Source organism: Stylophora pistillata, chromosome 7 (assembly GCF_964205215.1).
Source record: "Stylophora pistillata chromosome 7, jaStyPist1.2, whole genome shotgun sequence".
Classification (NCBI taxonomy): Eukaryota; Metazoa; Cnidaria; class Anthozoa; order Scleractinia; family Pocilloporidae; genus Stylophora; species Stylophora pistillata.
In genome coordinates this window covers 15,567,316-15,585,929 of record NC_142525.1, presented here as the reverse complement: position 1 = coordinate 15,585,929, position 18,614 = coordinate 15,567,316, and the positions used below count along the sequence as shown (strand labels likewise).

Sequence of the window (18,614 nt, the reverse complement as noted above, 5' to 3'; positions counted from 1 at the left end):
CAGTGGTATGTGTTTGACTATGGAAGTCTACATTTAAACTTTAGTAGCAGCATCCTGGTTACCGGTAGGATCTGCTACACTGGTAATCCTTTTATTATTAGTTATTAGTTATTTGCCTCTCCGTCTTTCATAATATATCCGGCATCACAATGGCACAAAGGGCACCGAGGTAACAGTATAGTAGCCTCTTGCAGTTATTATGCAGTAGCCCAAAGTGTTACAATGATGGTAAGATGTGTCACTTCCTCCCTTGTTTAAGTAGATTGTATATCATGTTCATCATTTCTATCTCCATTAAATTACATAGAAAGGTAGAATTGATTTGACTATATTTATTTCTGCATTGTATGTAACAATGAAGTGCCCACCTTGTAGCAAAGACCAAATATGTTGGTCACGAATCATATAATCTTTCACACCAATATTACATCTTGCAGATGGTGACTTTGTCCAAAGCGTATTTGCAGATGATGTAATTGAGATAGATCCTCTGTTACCCAATTGTAAGTCAAAATGAGATTTCTAAACTTCATAGTGGAAAAAGTATAGTACCTAGTGTCTTTCCATTCAATTTCAGTTCCTATCACAGTAGAAACAACAGTTGCATCTAATATACTGGAGGCCACGACAAAAGGTGAACTTCTTATGTATTGATTTTACATGCAAGATGAATAAGACAATCTGGGTATAGAAAAGTTAAGGAAAGTGAATTTTGGGGTAAAACTTGTTTTTATTTTATATATATATATATATATATATATATATATATATATATATATATATGTCACGGCTTGTAACAACAACAAGATGGTGTATAGATCAGCAGATTCGTGTCGACATGTTCCCGTCAAGAGTCTCTCTGTTTACGTCCTTCATGTAATTAGTATGCTCCTGAAGAAGACCGAGACGGTCGAAACGTCGAGCTATTAAACCAACAAAGCTACATTGGAGTTGGCCTCTTGACCATTACATTTCTGCTCTTATTTACGTTATTTCAAGAGCCCACGATCGCTTCAGTGATCCTCCAAGCAGCGCGTTTGAGACTGATCAGCATTGTTTGTGGGACCCCTTACAAGCTTCTACTTATATATATAACTGCAGATAGTGCTGTTTCGGCCTTCTGGGCCTCATCAGTGCAATGCTGTTAATAGGATGGAGGAGAACCGAAGTGTATGGTCACCCCAAAGGATCCCACACTTGTGTATCGTCTAAGCCATGCCAGAGTGCTCAAAATAGAAAAGTATCTATGCAACATAACTCCTAGCAATCTCTGTGTTTGAATGAGGAATTTATAATCATTTCACAAAGAATATGCATCATGTGCATCAGTTGTTATTTTCATCTTCTTTTCCTGGACTATCCCTTCTTCATCGGGTAAGGCAAACTGTTCAAGTATTATCTACGGAAGTGATAGCCAATGAATATATTCCAGTAGAAAATTAAAAGGTGTACATTCAGCTCATCCTTGCAATTTTATTATATTACAGGATTCAAAGGCACACCATTTTATGGTAGCGGAATAAAGGGTAAATGCACCAGTACAAATTTTTTCCAGAACAAAAGTGTTACTTCTTCAATAACATGGACTATTGTGTCAATCAAAGCTTTAAAGGGAACCTCCACTAAAACAAGAATGTAACTTTAAAATATGCAACATAATTTTTACAATCAAAAGTGTCAGATCTTTTTCCAATGGAACAGTTTGTATCCGCGTCAATCATTCAAACTGGCAGCACACGGGAAATTTGAAAACCAAGAAAAACGTTTTTGAACTTTGTCTCTCTTGGATACAAATGCTTCCATTGGAAAAAGATCAAAAAATTTTGAAGGAAAACATTACATTCAATACTTTACAGTTATATTCTTATTTTAGTGCAGGTTCCCTCAATAAAGGATTATAAATTAAGGCAGCTATGGAAACAGCCTCTTGTGGTTGGCCACTGATAGTGACAGCCTTGGGACGTTTTCTGATTGAAAACCTGCAATTTTGAACATGGTGATTTTGCAATCCTGAATGGCAAGGAATTATGCAATTAACTTCAGCAATCTTACATGCAGTAAGTCCACATTAATCTCAATAGGTGGAGTGGTGGAGGAGGACTTCTCTTGGTTCGGATTGGGAGGTGCGTATGTCATTTCAAATTGAATGATTGATAAACAACTCATTTATTTTTCTTATGACCCCATGTTTTATGACCAAAAACCAAGGGTAGATGGAAAACTTCTGACTTTTTATCAAAAGCAATACCAATGTGGCCAGTGAACAGAAAAAGGAATACAACTATTTAGTGTTTGAAGCGATTTGGAAAACAATAATAAGAAAATTATATGAAATTGAAGTCAGCATTGCAGGATATGTCCCCAACCCTCCTCAAACTCTTCAAAGAACAGTAAGGTGTAGTTGACAGATTACTGGTGAGAACCCGTGTCAGCGTAACTAAATTCAACTTCCTTGATATCAAATAGTCTGCCTCCTATTACAGGGTCATCAAGCAGAGTGTGTAGAGAGGATGAGGTTGTAAAATGCCAAAAACTACGTCAGATGGGAGGTGAAAATACAGCGATGTTGCCCTTTTTGATCCACCACTTTGAGGAGATATAAAGCCCTAACATAAACATGCAAGAACAGTGCACATTTCTTGAAAATGTGCATTTCATTACAGCTATATGCGTAAAGAAGAGATACCGTACTCAGCATGATTATGATAAAAGAACAAGGGACAGGTGTGTTGGCTCAGCAATCTTATGTGCTCAATAATGCCATGTGTTAAGCATTTGAGTGATATTCAATCATAATGATTTGGTTTTTTCAAGGCAGAACCATGTTCCCAAATGCTGCATGAATTTTAAGACCCGGAATAGAGCAGTAAATATATGTAACTTGAACGTACTGTGCATTCATTTCTATAGAAAACAAAGAATGATTTTATTGTTTTGTATCTTCAGTTATGTTGGCAAGCACGAGAGGAAAATAAAGGAATGATTGATGTCCTTGTCAATTCAAGACAGAGGGGTGATGCCCAGAGAGGAGCCATGTTGAGGTGCAATTAGCAATTATTCTTTGAAATTGAGGTAAATATTCCCAAAAGCCACAATTCACCGAGATGTTTTAGGATAAACACTTGAAGTGATCTCGACAATAACTTAAAAGAAATATATTTGATGGCATTTGAAGATATTTATAAAGTTTCTGCTTCTGAAACTTTAGCAAAACACGAGTTTACCCCTACCATTTTGTTTTTCACATTATCCTTTTGCTCGGAGGTGTATCTTGTTGAATAGCCAGAGATAGTGAACCAATCAGATTGCCTGAAATGCCAAGATGACTGAGTGTGTATATACTAATTTGTAATAACATAATGGAAACAGACTACTATAGAAGACTGAAGGGTAATAAATAGTTCAAGTAAAAAGGGGGTTACTGACTGTAATAGTCACAAGCAGTTCATCTATGCATTAATATGGAGTGCTACACCAATATGTACAAAATGAATTGTCTCACCCTCATTTTGACTGATCTTAGAATACCTGTAACTGAGACCTGGTCCAGTGAGGGAAGAAAAGGTATGCGATACCCCATCCCTTAGAGCTACATTCAGTTTTGTTGCACCAGTCATATGTGCATTGAAATTCAAAAAGGTAGGATCTGAATCGGAAGTTTCGCAAATTATACACGATGCCCCTCCCTTGGCGAGCACAGAACGGCTTTGTGTGAAAGAGCCATTAAAACCATAATGGTATGATTCAGTAAAATTGGGGAGGGGGGCATGAGGAGGGAGGGACACAAATGATGTTACACAGAGCTTGATAATGAAAGAAAGCAGTGTCCAGTAGTTTGACCTCTGGTTAAAATAATCTTCAAGGGCCAAATAATTGTAGCGATATCAGTGCATCATATTGGTAATGTTTGAAGTAAATGGGAGTAAGTAATTATGTTGGCAAAGTATGATAAATCGTGGCACCTCTATGATTGGGGGAAAGCCGAGATCAAAATTGGTTTGATGATGACAATAATCACAACTCACAATTGCTTGGTCTTCAACCTGATCTTGGGATGAATTTTCAAACACTACCTCCTACCTCCAAATATTTCAAGGAGATCATGTCTGCAATGACAAACAACTGTTATTTTTCCTTATTTTCAGTTTTTCATGCATACGGTGGTGATCAGAGAAAAGACCAGATTCTATTTCTTGCACCATCCACAGGCAGGAATGCCACCTTGTTAGGCGAAATTGCAGGTATGGCAGAGTTAGCATAATAATGTATAATAATATATTACACCGAAACCACTTTTTGACTTGAAGCAATGAAGAATTAAGACCATTCGCTCCAGAAAGCCAAAAATAGTGTTGAGAGAGAGAAAGAGCTTATGTTCCTACAAGTGAAGCGTTATCTAGGTCCACTGAACATAATTTATAAAAATTTATGTATACTTTTAGATACAGAAACAGATACACATGATGAAATTTTAAAACACATAATCGAAAGGGCAGCTTTGCATATTACGAAGGAGGGTCAACAAAGGTAATATTTGAAACTAGTATAATCAATTGTACCAGAGGCATGCTTCGTTAAGGAATCAGTGTAACACTCAGTGCATCAATTCAGTATAGTATAGTGGAGGTGTCTAACAAAACACAGAACTCAAACAACACTGCTGCCAGTAGATATGAACGCGTTTACGCTATGGAGCCACAAAAACCACCCTTGCACTGTACTTGCCAAGCTACATACAGTGTGATGCTTCTTTAATACATCATTGCTTTAAGAGTATAGCTTTAAAGTGCATTGCTTCGTATATCATGACCAGTGCTCATAGTAGTGGTGATTATTTTGACATACAGAGAACAGTATGCCAAGTGGAGACTAGAAAGAAATGATCAAGTGGAGGAACTGGGAAACGAGGTGAGTTTCATCACCTAAAAAAAGGAACAAGCATGTATTTAGAATTAGTTCTGACATGAACAACCTTTGGGTAATGTAAGTATCATCGTTGAAGAAAAATGAAAAAGTTAATAGAAAAAGCAAAATACCGAGAAATAGAAATAGTAAGAGTAGATATAATATTAGGAACAAAATACAAACACAAGCGATGAAAGGAATACAATTAATAATACATGTTCTAGATCCCATCCCATGTACATACAGGTTACAAGACTTTTCACATCCTAAAGAAAAACAAAAATCGTTCTGCACTCTTTTTCTTAACATTGTGGACTAAATTAAAGGATAGAATGAAGAACACAGTTGATGGTTAATACATTGATTTATCTATTTTTATACAGATAAGGAAAACAAGAGAATTGTGGTTATCTGAGGAACCACAATCAGGTCGGCAAATAAAGGTGACAGACCTAGAGGGAAAACAATGGATGCGAAAATTCAAGGAAACAGCATACTTCCAGGTAAATGTTTGGTAATGACATATAGAAGAGTTGTCAATTGACCTCTATGTTAATAGCCACAAAATTTTATCCTTGAAAGGAAGTGTATGACTGGTTGGGAAGTTCCAAAACAATTCCATTGTATTTCAACCTTCAAAGGGGCAACAATGTCCTTAGGCACTGTGACCAGCTGCAGGGTGATGAGGTTCTTCACATTTGGGAATGGGTTAGTGTTCTATAGGAGCCAAGGCTACATCAATTAAAGTGCAATGAAACATCAGAAATCACAGCCTGTATAAGACAAGAAACTCCTTGGAAAATAATCTTAGAATGACACATTTGAGGATATATCTATCAAAGTAATATGGAAAATTTAAAGATATGTAAGGGTAAAATTTATGGCAATTAAGGTTTTCAGTTTTATTAAATCATATTTTTTTATGCTCCAATCAAGGAAAACAAAAAAAGAGAAGAAAGGGAATCAAGTGATAAGGTATGGAAGAAATGGTGAACATTGCGTGGCACAGCCATTTTCCTATTGTACATAGTCACTGAAGGCCGGAGCCAAGATGTTGAAAGCCACATTAGCACTAATCACCGTTAACTACCATGGCAATGCCGTGGTTTTAGCCCCAGTTTACCAAAGATTAGCGCTAATCAAGCATCAAACAACACGGCCTGTTAAGGTCTTGTGTTTCCATCCAAAATGCTACGGGAGAATCTTAGGCTCTACTTTCTCTGAGACAAAAGGTTATCAGGGAAACAACATTTAAGCACACGTCGGTTCCTAATTGAGCCAAGTCCTTTGTGTCCATGCTCTTCGTGAGCGAAGATCTTTGCCTCCAGGTTCTTAGGCACGTAACATTTAAGCACATGTCGGTTCTTAATTGAGCCAAGTCCTCTGTGTCCATGCTCTTCGTGAGCGAGGATCTTTGCCTCCAGGTTCTTAGGCACATAACATTTAGCACATGTCGGTTCCTAATTGAGCCAGGCCCTCTGCGTCCATGCTCTTTGTGTGCGAGGATCTTGGCCTCCAGGTTCCTGGGCACATAACATTTTAGCACATGTCGGTTCCTAATTGAGCCAGGTCCTCTGTGTCCATGCTCTTCGTGAGCGAGGATCTTTGCCTCCAGGTTCTTAGGCACATAATAATTCAGCACACATATCGACATACATATTGGCATACATATTATTAACATACATCTTACAAAGCAAGACCATTGCTACATTGCTTGGGCTTGAGAAATAGACCAGAAAGTAAATCACTTCTCATATACTGACTCATGGGTTAAGAAAATATATTTTTAAGAAAGAAACTCTCGCGTAAAGCTGCTATTCAAGAATAATTGAATGAACCCTTGAAGCAACTAAACTTCATTTAACAAAACACCAGTGATATTTGGCACAATTTTCCCAAAATTCATTAGTCTAGTATGAGATAAATTCGAAAGTTCATGGCTAGGGCATTGGTCGGCAAAATAAAGGGAGGTATGCAACCAAGGCAACCTGTCGCCTGGGTAGCATACCTCCCGTCTCGTTTCTTTATTTCTTGCAGGTTAGCTTTAGAGGGAATAAGCCAGAATTGGTAGAAGATCTCTCCAAAACTGTTGAAGGTATGTAGAGAAACTTCTCTTCTGTCAATTTTTAGGGATTGCCAGCCTAATCCAACTGCTGTGATTCAGAGCAATTCCTGAAGGCCTAATCTATGAACCAGCCCTTGACATTAAAAATCCTGCCAAAATGTACCATAAAACTACTTTTGCAAAGGCTACATTTTGAGCTGAATAATTTTAAAAACCATTGTATTATAATAATGATAATAATTTTTGTTATTATTTTTGCATCCCATTTGACATGCTTAAGAAACTACATCTTCTTTACTTCCAGATTTCACAAGCAATGAATTGGATGGAGACCACCCAAAAAAAAAATGAAAAGAAAAGACATCAGAAACAGAAAAGAGAGAAGACAAAAAAGAAAGAAAGAACATGAGTAATAGAAATTAATATGAAACGTATCGTAATTAAACCTGAATTCTGCAATGTCTTCGTTTCAACCTGTTATAGTTAAAAAAAGTTATTAAAAACATGAATTCACATTAATATCTTTCTCCAGTTTAAGGCATCATATTCATGTTTCATTGAAAGTTTAAAACTAAGTACCCCACAGAATAAACTACAAGTTTATCATTGTCAATGAAATTGAATCTATGAGCTGCACAAGATGAGCGTTATTTAAAGTAAACCTCCCTTTCTGACTACAATAAAAGGGCTATGCATCCGAGGTAATACTGTTTACAATAATATTGGTTTCAAATATTCTAAAAGAAACCGTTTATAAGTATCAGGAATTGAGAACTTCGAGGACGTTTTATGATTACCGTCTACTTAACTCAGATACAAGCAGCTCTCCTAAAATTGTTTCCAATGTTCCCATAGAAAGCGTGGCAAATACTTTAAAGGGTTTATAGTATCAGGAATGAAATGGAGAACTTCAGCGACATTATACGACTGCCGTGTAATTGGGTCAGCCATACGAAGCTCGCGTAGCATTAGCCATTCTGAAGTTACAATTTCTTCCATGAAAAACATTAGCGTGAAAACCTTTCAAGCTAATTCCAATATAAACACTATTTTAAGAATGGGATGAGTAACGTTACCTTCTCCACCTGAGATATTCGCATGTCTGAGTTAGCCACAAGAAAGGCCACCCTTAATGAACCTAAACGTTTCAGTCAACCTATACAGCAGTCTAAGTATAGAAAGACTAGGGTGGCGTCAACTAAAAACTAAGGAATTCTCCTTAAGGTGATAAAAATACATCAATTCTCTTTGCGGTGTGTCGAAACTAAAGTTGACCGATATGCAGGGTACCCAAGGGATCTCGGTCCTCGTAGATGAGGCACAATTTGCACTCGGGCTGAGAAACCGAGTTCGAATGGGGAACACGGGTCGATCGGCTGAGATTCGCTAGTGGTACGCAGAACGAATCAATCGTATTCGATACAGTTATGGGCCGTGTGTTTATTTCGAGCTCCATTGGTTTTAGTCAAGGCTAATAAACGTCAGTTTATCCGATCATTGTGTTCCATTTCGAGTTCGATTGATATAAATCGAGGTGGATTACTTATTCGTCCTTGATACGACTGCTACAGTGTACGGTTGTTTATTCGTCCTCTATAGGTCATTAACGTGTTGGATTGCCCAGAAATGCATATCGAACTCGGTTGCCCAGAAAACTAAATTGAATAAACGAATGCGTTGAGTAAACAAACTGACCGCTCTATTGACGGCATGTTTGTTTTTCACAATCCTTGTGCGCGCGCTGAATTGCATCAGCAAAAGCGCGCGCGAAAACTGTGTTCAACCGCCTTAACCAGAAACGACATAAAAGAAAACGCACTGCCACGAAATCTCGGCATCTATTTCGATTGATTGACATATGTGGCTACACAAATAATTCGCACTTCTCAAGTGCAAACGCTATTACGAAAACAAAAAAATTAGTCGTTACAAATTTTTAATTTTTTTGCAAATACCAAACCAAATTTTTCGGATTAGGTTACTTCCCACCTTCGCGAGTGTCCTCCGGCAAAAAATCGCAAGCGCGCTAATTTCACCGTAATCCTAGCAAACTCTAAACATCAGAAAAAGGTTAATGTATGCAAATTACTATAAAAATGATATTTAAGCGAGTTTTAGAAAGCGCCAGGACGCGATAAGGCGTAGAGTGACCGAAGGTTATCCTATTGAATTTATCAGGTATCGGATCCCACAGCACAAGCAAAATGGCAGCACAGTCTTAATTTCAGATCGTAATGCTGACTGCAGATCACAGACCGGGTACCGTGAACGCAGACTGTGTACAAAATGCAGATTGCAGACTGTAGACTGAGTAAAAACTGCAGAGTGAGAATTTAAATGCTTTTCCGGATTTGGTATCCGATGTGGTTTTCGGTTTTTCCTATTTGGCTTCCGGTTCCTCATCGATCTGACTGAGCGGCAATTATGCGCCTCCGCTGATCTCAAATAGCCGCGAAAAGCAGATGTAAAGAGGTATGCGTGACAAACAAAATGTCACCAAATAACTCTATTTAGGTGAAATATCGTGGGGATCCGTAAGGGGTCATTCGTCATGAAATTTGACCTCATATATTACCACAGTAAACGTCTCAGCAAGTTTCTGCTGACTTGGTTACACATATGCTGATTGCGACGAGTATTAATCGAAACTCCCTCGAAGAAAGTCGAATTATATTTCACCGTCGCGGCATCGCTTCGGAAAGTCGATAATGGCGTTCCGGTATCATTTCGATAAGTCGATATGAGTTGGTCTGTCGTTGACAAATCAATTTGTTTACATCTGAGGGAGTACCAAATTTGCATTTTCTGACCCATACAGTGGTTGTTCCAAAGCTTTGCGTATCCACGGATAATAGAAACTAACCACAACTTAATTCGCAACCATGAATTACAAAATTTGCGCAAATTTTGTTTACTCTGACTCGATAAACTTAGATTTGATATCTAAATACCCTATGCTGAGAAGTCTAATGAACAATTCATGGTTAGAAATCTCGGACATGGGAAGATTGGAGCGTGACTTGACCTGCCAATCACAGAAGTTAAATCCGTGTACGCCATCGGCTGGGAAGCAACACGCAATTAAGCGTGACTTCTGAACAACATGGCGTCAACTCCGTCAAGTCAGACGCGTGGGAAGAGATCCATCGGCTTTTTCGCGGATTTAAATAACGTTACTGTTGCTGAAATTTGTAGAGAATTGAAGGCAAGGAGATGTACGGTGGATGGCGGGCGTTTTTTCGAGGTGGAAAGGGTAATTTCAAGCCGCCAAGGACAGCAAGTAAGTTTGTGATTCAGGTAAGCGAAACTCTTAAGGAAATCCCCGGAATGCAGGCCAAAAAAATTATCAATTTCGTTTTAAAGGTGATTATGCTATTAGTAAATTGATTCTCAATAATTATATTTTTTCTAAGACTTCTGCAAACATTAAGCTGGTTCAGAGAAATGGTCTGAAAAGGTAACTTTCGCTAATTGTCAGTTTAGATATTCTCCTACAAAGAATGTTTTAATTCGTAGGTAGTGTGTCAGGAGAATTTGAATAAATCCTACGCTTCAATTGTGTTAAGCCGCAAACTACGCGTAATTTTGCGAGTATTTAATAAGAAACTGAAATATTTTTATTTTTTACTCTTAAGGGGAGAGAATATCTGGTGAAATGGAAGAATTTTAGTTCATTTGAGGCTTCATGGGAGCCTCAAGAGCATTTGAACCAGCTTTGTCTGAAGTAAACATTTTTGTAGTGTTTACCGTTCGTCGTGTTCCAGAATATGGCCTTTGAATTGGTTCTTGCTTATACTTTAGTGCATAATGGGTCATTTCGATTCTGTTAATTTGTATTTATTTTAATCATGAATAGATACTACAAGCATCCCAAGCCAGACAGGAATGTCATATTAAATGAAGTTTCCAGGCTTAGAGTGGCCATTGCTGCTTCTTTGAAAGCATCTAAACAAAGGAAGCAAGTGACTATGGAGTTCAGAGAAGATGTATTTCAACATTTTTTTGGAAAGAAGGGAGTGATAAATGGACAGTGGAAACTTTTAGCACAAGAAGAATTTTCTCCATCATTTTTCCTGCTAATTGGCATTGTTTACTTGACCTTCATGGGCAGGGAACAAAAGTTTTGTTCCCAATGAAGATAAGACATTTTATTTCATGGTCAACCAAAAACTATCATATAAGAGAAGGTATGATCACTGAATCAACAAGGGCTTTTCAAGAAAAGATAACCGTGGACTTTATTAAAGTTGCTGCCTAAAGTAATGTGCAGTATAAATTTAGCAGCAAATACATTCAGAAACTTGAAATTGTACATTCGAAAAAATAAATCATTTTCAAGACTTGAAATGTTATTCTCAGGCAATGTAACCCACTGCAATGATACTATATTGCTTTTCTTAATATTAACTTCAGTATACAAAAGATCTGTTCAGTTATTCCTTATCTGTTTTTGGTTCTTTTAAACTTGTTAGTTGTAGCACCAGCTTTCCTTTTTGTGCTTGCATGCTTTCTCTTATTGCTGGTTGAATTCCTCTCAGAATTTTGCGAATTGACAGTTGAGGTGATCCCATTACTGTGATTGCTGTTGAGAGAGGTGCTTTCAGTTGCTTGCACATTTTGGGAACTGACACACTCTCTTTTTATTACACTTCAATTCTTTTTTTCCAGTACTCCAGAAATCCTCATTTTGTTTGTTGTATTTTCTTTTTCTCCTCTCTCTGTGGCTCAACTGTGCAAGGCGGTGCTCTGCTCTGATGACATCTGCTGGGCTATCCCAGTTTCTTGATTTGTGAAGGGCAACTGCTCTTGCCACATCATTATTTTTTTCGATGCCTGTGTAAAGGGAAACCAGTTAAGTCAGTGTATTGGTATTATTTCACTGGCCATACATGTAGTTTGTTCTAAATTAAAATAGCCAGTGACACTGACAGTACCTTGGCCACTGAAGTGTTTTACACTACCAAATCCGTCGATGACATCTTGCAAGTGATATGCAGCAGTGTGCATGTAAGGCATCACATTCCTGTTTGCATACCCCTTACAGGAATTTGCAAGCGACAGAAAAAGTTTGATCCATTCTCTTATCTGCAGAATAAGGTTATACTTTTCTTTGGAATGAAGCATTTAGCAAAAATCTGTTTGGAAACATTAGCCAAACATAATAATTGTATCATATTGGACCTACCCTACCTTTGCTCCACATTTTTCTCATTGCTCTGGCAACAATGATGATACTGTGTGGAAATAAATGTCTGCAAAGTCCTTTGAGGAAAGTGGATAAAATTTTAGAACTTGGATGTGCTGAGGATTAATTGTTTTACAAACACTAAAAATGTCCAATACTACGTGTATATTAAGATCATAAACCAACAATAACTGGGGAATATTAGGTCGCGAGGTGCATTTAGACCAATTGCACACAAGCAGAAATACTTGATGGATCATATGTAGGGCTCAGAAAAATACCTTCCATATTTTAATAACTGTCTGGGCAGTATTACGGTGGATGGAATCCTTTGAGCTCTCCAATTTTGCAGGAAGATTTTTGAGTAATTTTTCTCTTTCATCCTCCATCAGAGACGTCCAATCCATTTTACCCATCCTCTTTTCCCTTAAGCTCCCAGTTAGACGAATGGTCGTAACTCGCAAGCGTTCTTTCATTCATTTGGAATCTCTTTTAATTCTCAGAACAGTTCCAGGTATAATGTCGTTAAGCAAGTCGATGTGGTTTTTCTCGGAGTCCTTTAAACTCGCCCACTACAACAGTATAGTGTTTCGGATAGCCATCCTGTACACAGCTTCATTTGGAATCTCTTTTAATTCTCAGAACAGTTCCAGGTATAATGTCGTTAAGCAAGTCGATATGGTTTTTCTCGGAGTCCTTTAAACTTGCCCACTACAACAGTATAGTGTTTCGGATAGCCATCCTGTACACAACTTGATCACCAGCAATTGCTTGTTTTACAACATAGTCCAGATGTTTGTAGTTAAGGTGTTGTGAAGAAACTGTTCCATTTATAAGCACATTCACCCCCTCTTTTGATAAAGTTTTGTCAGGCATTTCACTGTATAATAATGCAGGTGATGCTGAAATCTTGTTGCCCAGAAAATAATTAATATCTTGGGATCCGGAAATCGGGCTCTCCTGATGCTGAAATTTGCATATTCAAAATAACTCGTTGTGTTGCTGGGTGACCTTTAAGTTTCGCGCCGCGTTTTCGCGCCATCAGGAGAGTCCGGCTTCAGATCCCCCAGGTTTTAAATTTCCGGGCAATAAGATAAAAAGAGACTGGAAGAAAGAAAGCCGGGTTACCGTAAAGAAAGACAGGTTACCCGGGGAGATTGAAAACAACATGTTTGATCAAAGAAATAGCAAAGAAGTGTGCCACTTTTATGGTGGATTTCGCCGCACGGTTCCGCAGGAATATCATCATTCCTCGACCAGAAAATATCACAATTTCAGAGAAACAAGACCTAAAAACGCAATGGATATGAAGACCTGAGAAATATGATTTACTGTGTCTTGAAGTGTGGCTTCGACGCTTTTAAAATCGCAGTGAACAAAGTTGTTACACTCCAAAGATTTCCGGCGAAAGGACATCTGCGGAGAGCTGGTGATGTTGTTCTTGCACTGCCGCCATATGTTACTAGATAGCATCATCTGTACTGTTAATCTTGAAAAAACGCAACGATTTCGACGTGGAAGCCGACAATGTTCTAAGAATATTTTGGGTCTCGGGTCGTACTAAATAACTGTCAGTGAACATTTGAGACTTTGCAATGGAGTAAGGAGGTAACTGAGATTTTAAATCTATTTTCTCAGTTAAGTCTCTAAGTCGTGAGGAGTTGCGTGACTCGCTTTTGCTCATTCTGGCCCATTCAACTGCGCGCACTTGTCCGAGATTTCTAGCCATGTTTATGACTTTCTGACTTCAAATGAATTGACATATTAAACACGAATAGATCTAATTTTGTAATTTTTTGCCCTTGTGCAGGGTTTTCATTAGCTTTTGAAGTAGAAGGGTGCTGCCTTGGGAGTTGGCAGGTACCCTAATAAGATTGAGGGCCAAAGGCCCGAACCTATAGTCCGGGGGCATGTTTCCCCGGGAAATTTTTAAAACTTAAGTCTCTCCGGAGCACATTTTCCTGCAATCTGAAAAAGACATTTTCTTGCAATGACATAAACTTAATCTAGTTTTAGAAAAAAAGAATGGTGCTCTGGGAGAATTTGATTAATTTAGTACACAGCCATGGCTACATCAAAACAGTTCTGTTGTTCTTTAGAGCCTCCTTCCTCCTTAAAGTTACAAGTTGGGTCAAACTTATGAACTTATCACGAGAGAAACTGACAACATTTTTGAAGTTTATGAAACTCAAAGTCATTAGCCATTATCAGAATCTTCAGCATCCAAATCTGTTAGCTCCAAAGCCTTGGAGGTTTCCTCTGCTTCTTCCTTAATAGAAAATTACTTTCGGTACGAGTTATCAGCAGTTTCGAGACATCGAAGGCTCCAGAAAGCAGGATTCCAATATTATAATTCCAATAATATAATTATAATAATTTTCTCAGCGCCTATACAGGCCGAAGCGTGTTACGAAAACGAAGACCCTCGAAAACTAAGTCCTAAGACCTAAGACCCGTCTTAGTTTTCGAAATTACGAAAACTAAGACACCCTAAAATCGAATCCGTCGAAATATAAAGTCAAATTGTATCCAAAATAGGTTGTAAGTACAAAAACTAAGAGGGGTCTTTGTTTTCGAAATTACGAAAACTAAGACCCTTAAATTTACCGTTAAATTTGACCTAAAACACTGTGGAAAGGATCGGACAGGAGATAATTTGACAGATTAGACCTATTTTGGTTACAATTTTACTTTGTATTTCGACGAATTCGATTCTAGGGGGTCTTAGTTTTCGTAATCTCGAAAATTAAGACGGGTCTTAGGTCTTAGCTTTTAGTATTCGTAACACCCAAACAGATTTTCACATCTAAAAGTTTTGATATGCTGACGCTCGGCTTTTGAACGCTTTTATTAGCTTTATCTTGAATGAAAAGTAAATTGGAACAAAGTTTCTTTCAAGTTTCTTACACCTGTTCGGAATATATAAGCTCTGAGAACCAAGAAAATGTTGGCTTTATGATGGGACTCACCTGTTACCTGATAAGCACCTTTTACGGCGACATTCTACTCTTATTGTTTATTTCTCATTTTCAATTGTACTTTAGACAGTGTTTAATGAACAGTTTAAGAAATGGAAAGCATAGGGAGTATAATAACTGTATGTAACTTTTCAAAAAAGACAACCGTTCCTCCGAACCCAATTAAAACCAGAAAACTTAAATTTAATTTTCTGGGTCATTGCACTTAACCTTTCATACGCAAACGAGTGCTTGCGTGCTTCCCTCAAAGGAATGTGTAAATAATAAAAGATTAATGAAATGCTCAATACTATTCTTTTGACTTTTGGTATGTAAATGACAAAAAAAATATCCAGGAAGCATTGTGCTTTTCTTTTGCTTGCCACGGTAACTGCGTAGAATGTATTTGCTTTAAACGTGTGGCACGCTACGTGCAAGAGTTACGTAATAGCTAATCAGGCACTTAAAGAACTCGATTAACGAACAGCACCTTTGTTCTCAGAGTAAGTTTTATTTTCACGATCTGGTTACAAATAATTGATAAATGAGTGCGGAAAAAAGGTTTTAAACTTACAAGGAAGAATAAATATTTAGCTGAGGTTGACAGTTTTTTTCTTGACGATATTTTTGTTTTTTTTTTGTTTGATTTCGTACTTGAAGTAGTCGGGTACTCTGTTTTGAGTAGACGGGTACCGGTACCCGGGGCCCGGCTTGTAATAAAAACCCTGCTTGTCAAAATAAAATGCAAAATTCCCCTCAATAGATAATTTAAATAGTAAAACAAGCGGAGGATATCACATAAGGACAAAAAGCGCTATATTTAATCGATGTAAATACTGGGTATTTGTAATGAAAAACTTGAACCACCTTGATTCTGCTCTTACAAAAATAAGTCAGACTACAAGGATAATTATAATGATATCATAAATATTTTCAATTTAGTTTCTTTAGCTTTTTCATCTGTGTAATAACTGAGTAGATCTTTGGCAGCTGATTGACCCACCATGACCAGCAAATTTTCTAAGTGTGGGTCAACTTATTCTCAAATTTTGTCATGAAATGAACGAAGTATTAGTTACAGAATATCTACTTGCGCCATCTAGACAGACTACGAGAAGGAGCGTTTGCTCCTGCTGCACCAGCCCTTCTCAAATTTTGTCTACTTGCGCCGTCTTAACAGACTACGAGAAGGACAATACTGAGGAGACAGAGCGTTTGCTCCTGCTGCACCACCCCTTTCATATGCTTCAACAGCCAACTCTAGGGCGGAGAAGGATGAAAGCTCAATTTGATAATGGAAATAGGTTAGCGATGGTTTCCTCCTTGAAGAAAAATGTTTTATAGGAAGTGATATTAGACTACTTCACTCAGTTTAGACATGAGGTCGCGTAGTGGTTTAAGTTACAACATACGTTTCAGATGTTTTCAACCCATGAAGCCTTCGCTTATTTTCTCTTTCTATTTCGTAAATGAAATAGATCTCTGCATAGTTGTGGTGCCGCAACAATCCACTTAAAACTAGATGGGAATATTGAAAGACTTTTACCTGCCTGAGTAATGGATTACACAAAGAAGTACAAGGAATCGACATACGAGGACAAACTTCATAATGGCCGTCTCAGTTTACTAAGAGACTATAAAAGTAATGAGCCAAAATATATGTACTCCACCTATCGTTTCAGCTTATTTCCTCTTACGTGACATAAGAACGATTACGTGATTAAAGTTACCCATAGTTCCCTCCGCCGTTCATTGTACGACGGTTTGATGACCGAAGATTATCCGATTTCATCCATACCTGGGTTCTGCTGTACCCATGAATGAGCCAAAGGTAACGTAACAAAATGCGATTTCTATACAAAATGAAGAACATGATGGTTATGAGTTAATGGGAACTGAGAATAAAGAGCTGCGACTGCCGTTTTTAAGTTAAAGGAACAGGAGTTTTTGTTATTTGTAGGTCGCGTCTAGTTTTCAGGTCAGGAAACTTCACGGCTCAAAAGAATTGAGATTCTCGGGACGTGTGATATTCCCCAGTTTAAGACTTCATCTCAGTTCAATAAAATGAAATAATTAAGTCTTCGTTTAGGTTTCGAAGAAAGATAGAAACTTGTGACGTTTTCGACAACCTTTGGCGATGGTACCACCACACGGTTTTTTAAAACTGAGTGGCTAGTTTTACAGTTTTACCGTGATTTTGCTGCTACTGTTGTACCTCCGGCATGGGAAAGACCAGCTTGACCTTGTTACAAGAATCTAAGGAAACCACGTACATGAATGAATGATACCACATCGGATCGGATTAACGTTATGTCGGGTTACTTGAACCGCCGCTGTTCAATTCTTATATCAAATATCTTTTCTCGTTTTTCAAGACCCAGTACGTCAATTTTTGCGGATGACAGCCACCTTTAATTTGCAAGCTAGAGATTTGTGAATATCAATGAACACTGACAACCTTGTGCCTTAAAAAGTGTTAAAAGGAAAAAATAGGACAATATTTTTTAAAATATATCAAATTATGAGATTTCAGCCTGACCGCTTAGCACAACATGGCTTCCTCCACCAAGAAAGCGTTTAACGTAAAGATGATTTCCTGGATTCCTGAAAATTGTTGTGGCAAGTTGTTCAAACACCTAGCCAAGATCGGTGGCATCGCAGCTGATTTACTTGTAGCACCAAACTAATAACAGGGAGGTACAGGTTCAAATCCCATCAAAGCCGTAGGTTTTTTCAGGCTTCTTTTCTGCGACGGCTTAACTTGCTGCTTGCCTTTGAGGACCATGGCCTTATTTGAAACACCAGTTAGTTTTATTCAACATGATAATTCGTCGGCTTAAAGAAACGATAATTATTGAGTCGTAAAATACACCCATGCCGGATAGAGACAAATTATTTTTCAAGGTAATTTTCAATGATATCAGAGTAATTTTTTTTATGCGCAGTACAGGACGCGCAATGAAATACTGAGGAACCACCTTAAGGTCAAACCGATCTCTAAAATGCAACAAAAATCACCACTGTTCTAATTTTCTTTGAATATGATGGAGGAAAATCCCATTTCATTGTGATGCACTTTATGATAGATTGATGACCTCATATCTACACGACAAAATCCTCAAAGTGTTGTGTATCGCCTCACGTCGCACGTTTTCATGTTCATCAGTTTCTGCTAAAGAATAGGTTAAGGAAGTCGACCATGTTAGTAAAGTGTGCTTTTAATTTGAATGTATGATATTCATATATAAGCACTGTGGTGTTAAGGAATGTATGAAGGCGATCTTTACAGTGATGAACACTACTTAGAGAGTCTCAGTGGAGGGGGAGGTCACGTTGACGGTTGACGGTTAAAAATAGGGACTTTAAGATACCTGGACGGCTGTTTCAGAGGACAGCTGACCGGAGGTAATTTTACACGTGTAGACTGCATTGCGCATGTCTGCACAACACGTGTTGCCGTCCAGTTGTTGTCGAGGACTTCAAAATTGGAGTTTTGCTGTCC

At 38.0% G+C, this 18,614-nt stretch overlaps 2 protein-coding genes and 1 long non-coding RNA gene across 7 annotated transcripts; 2 read left to right on the top strand and 1 right to left on the bottom strand.

The window, feature by feature from the left end:
• Positions 1-3,439: 3,439 nt before the first annotated feature.
• Positions 3,440-5,739, top strand: LOC148726814 (uncharacterized). Its single transcript, XR_015989729.1, has 4 exons — positions 3,440-3,564; positions 4,146-4,241; positions 4,848-4,908; positions 5,289-5,739. It is a non-coding gene; the product is annotated as an uncharacterized LOC148726814 (long non-coding RNA).
• Positions 5,740-9,866: 4,127 nt separating this feature from the next.
• LOC148726813 (chromodomain Y-like protein) lies at positions 9,867-11,317 on the top strand. 2 transcript variants are annotated; one of them, XM_088727971.1, is made up of 3 exons: positions 9,945-10,250; positions 10,606-10,694; positions 10,827-11,317. In XM_088727971.1, exons 1-3 carry the CDS (start codon positions 10,074-10,076, stop codon positions 11,104-11,106), a joined length of 546 nt encoding a protein of 181 aa, XP_088584097.1. In that variant the 5' UTR covers positions 9,945-10,073; the 3' UTR covers positions 11,107-11,317. The 2 variants fall into 2 exon arrangements, 1 of the variants encoding a protein (XP_088584097.1); XR_015989640.1 differs by lacking the exon at positions 10,606-10,694 and having other exon boundaries at positions 9,867-10,267.
• A 73-nt stretch (positions 11,318-11,390) lies between these two features.
• LOC148726812 (uncharacterized) lies at positions 11,391-13,763 on the bottom strand. Of its 4 annotated transcripts, none has more exons than XR_015989680.1 (3): positions 13,488-13,763; positions 12,161-12,232; positions 11,391-11,803 (listed from the first exon to the last, which is right to left on the bottom strand). XR_015989680.1 is itself a non-coding variant. In XM_088728021.1 (3 exons), the coding sequence occupies exons 1-3, from the start codon at positions 12,441-12,443 to the stop codon at positions 11,571-11,573; spliced, it is 312 nt and encodes a 103-aa protein (XP_088584147.1). In that variant the 5' UTR covers positions 12,444-12,543; the 3' UTR covers positions 11,391-11,570. The 4 variants fall into 4 exon arrangements, 1 of the variants encoding a protein (XP_088584147.1); XM_088728021.1 differs by lacking the exon at positions 13,488-13,763 and adding an exon at positions 12,437-12,543; XR_015989681.1 differs by lacking the exon at positions 11,391-11,803 and adding an exon at positions 11,987-12,055.
• Positions 13,764-18,614: the final 4,851 nt, after the last annotated feature.

Bases quoted from the DNA above. Each gene is read 5' to 3' on its own strand.
- LOC148726812 (XM_088728021.1), bottom strand. The intron at 11,804-12,160 runs GTAGGGTAGGTC...CCCTTTACACAG, and splicing joins GAGAAAAATGTGGAGCAAAG to GCATCGAAAAAAATAATGAT.
- LOC148726813 (XM_088727971.1), top strand. From the start codon at position 10,074: ATGGCGTCAACTCCGTCAAGTCAGACGCGTGGGAAGAGATCCATCGGC. The intron at 10,251-10,605 runs GTAAGTTTGTGA...TTTACTCTTAAG, and splicing joins CAAGCCGCCAAGGACAGCAA to GGGAGAGAATATCTGGTGAA. The intron at 10,695-10,826 runs GTAAACATTTTT...AATCATGAATAG, and splicing joins TTGAACCAGCTTTGTCTGAA to ATACTACAAGCATCCCAAGC.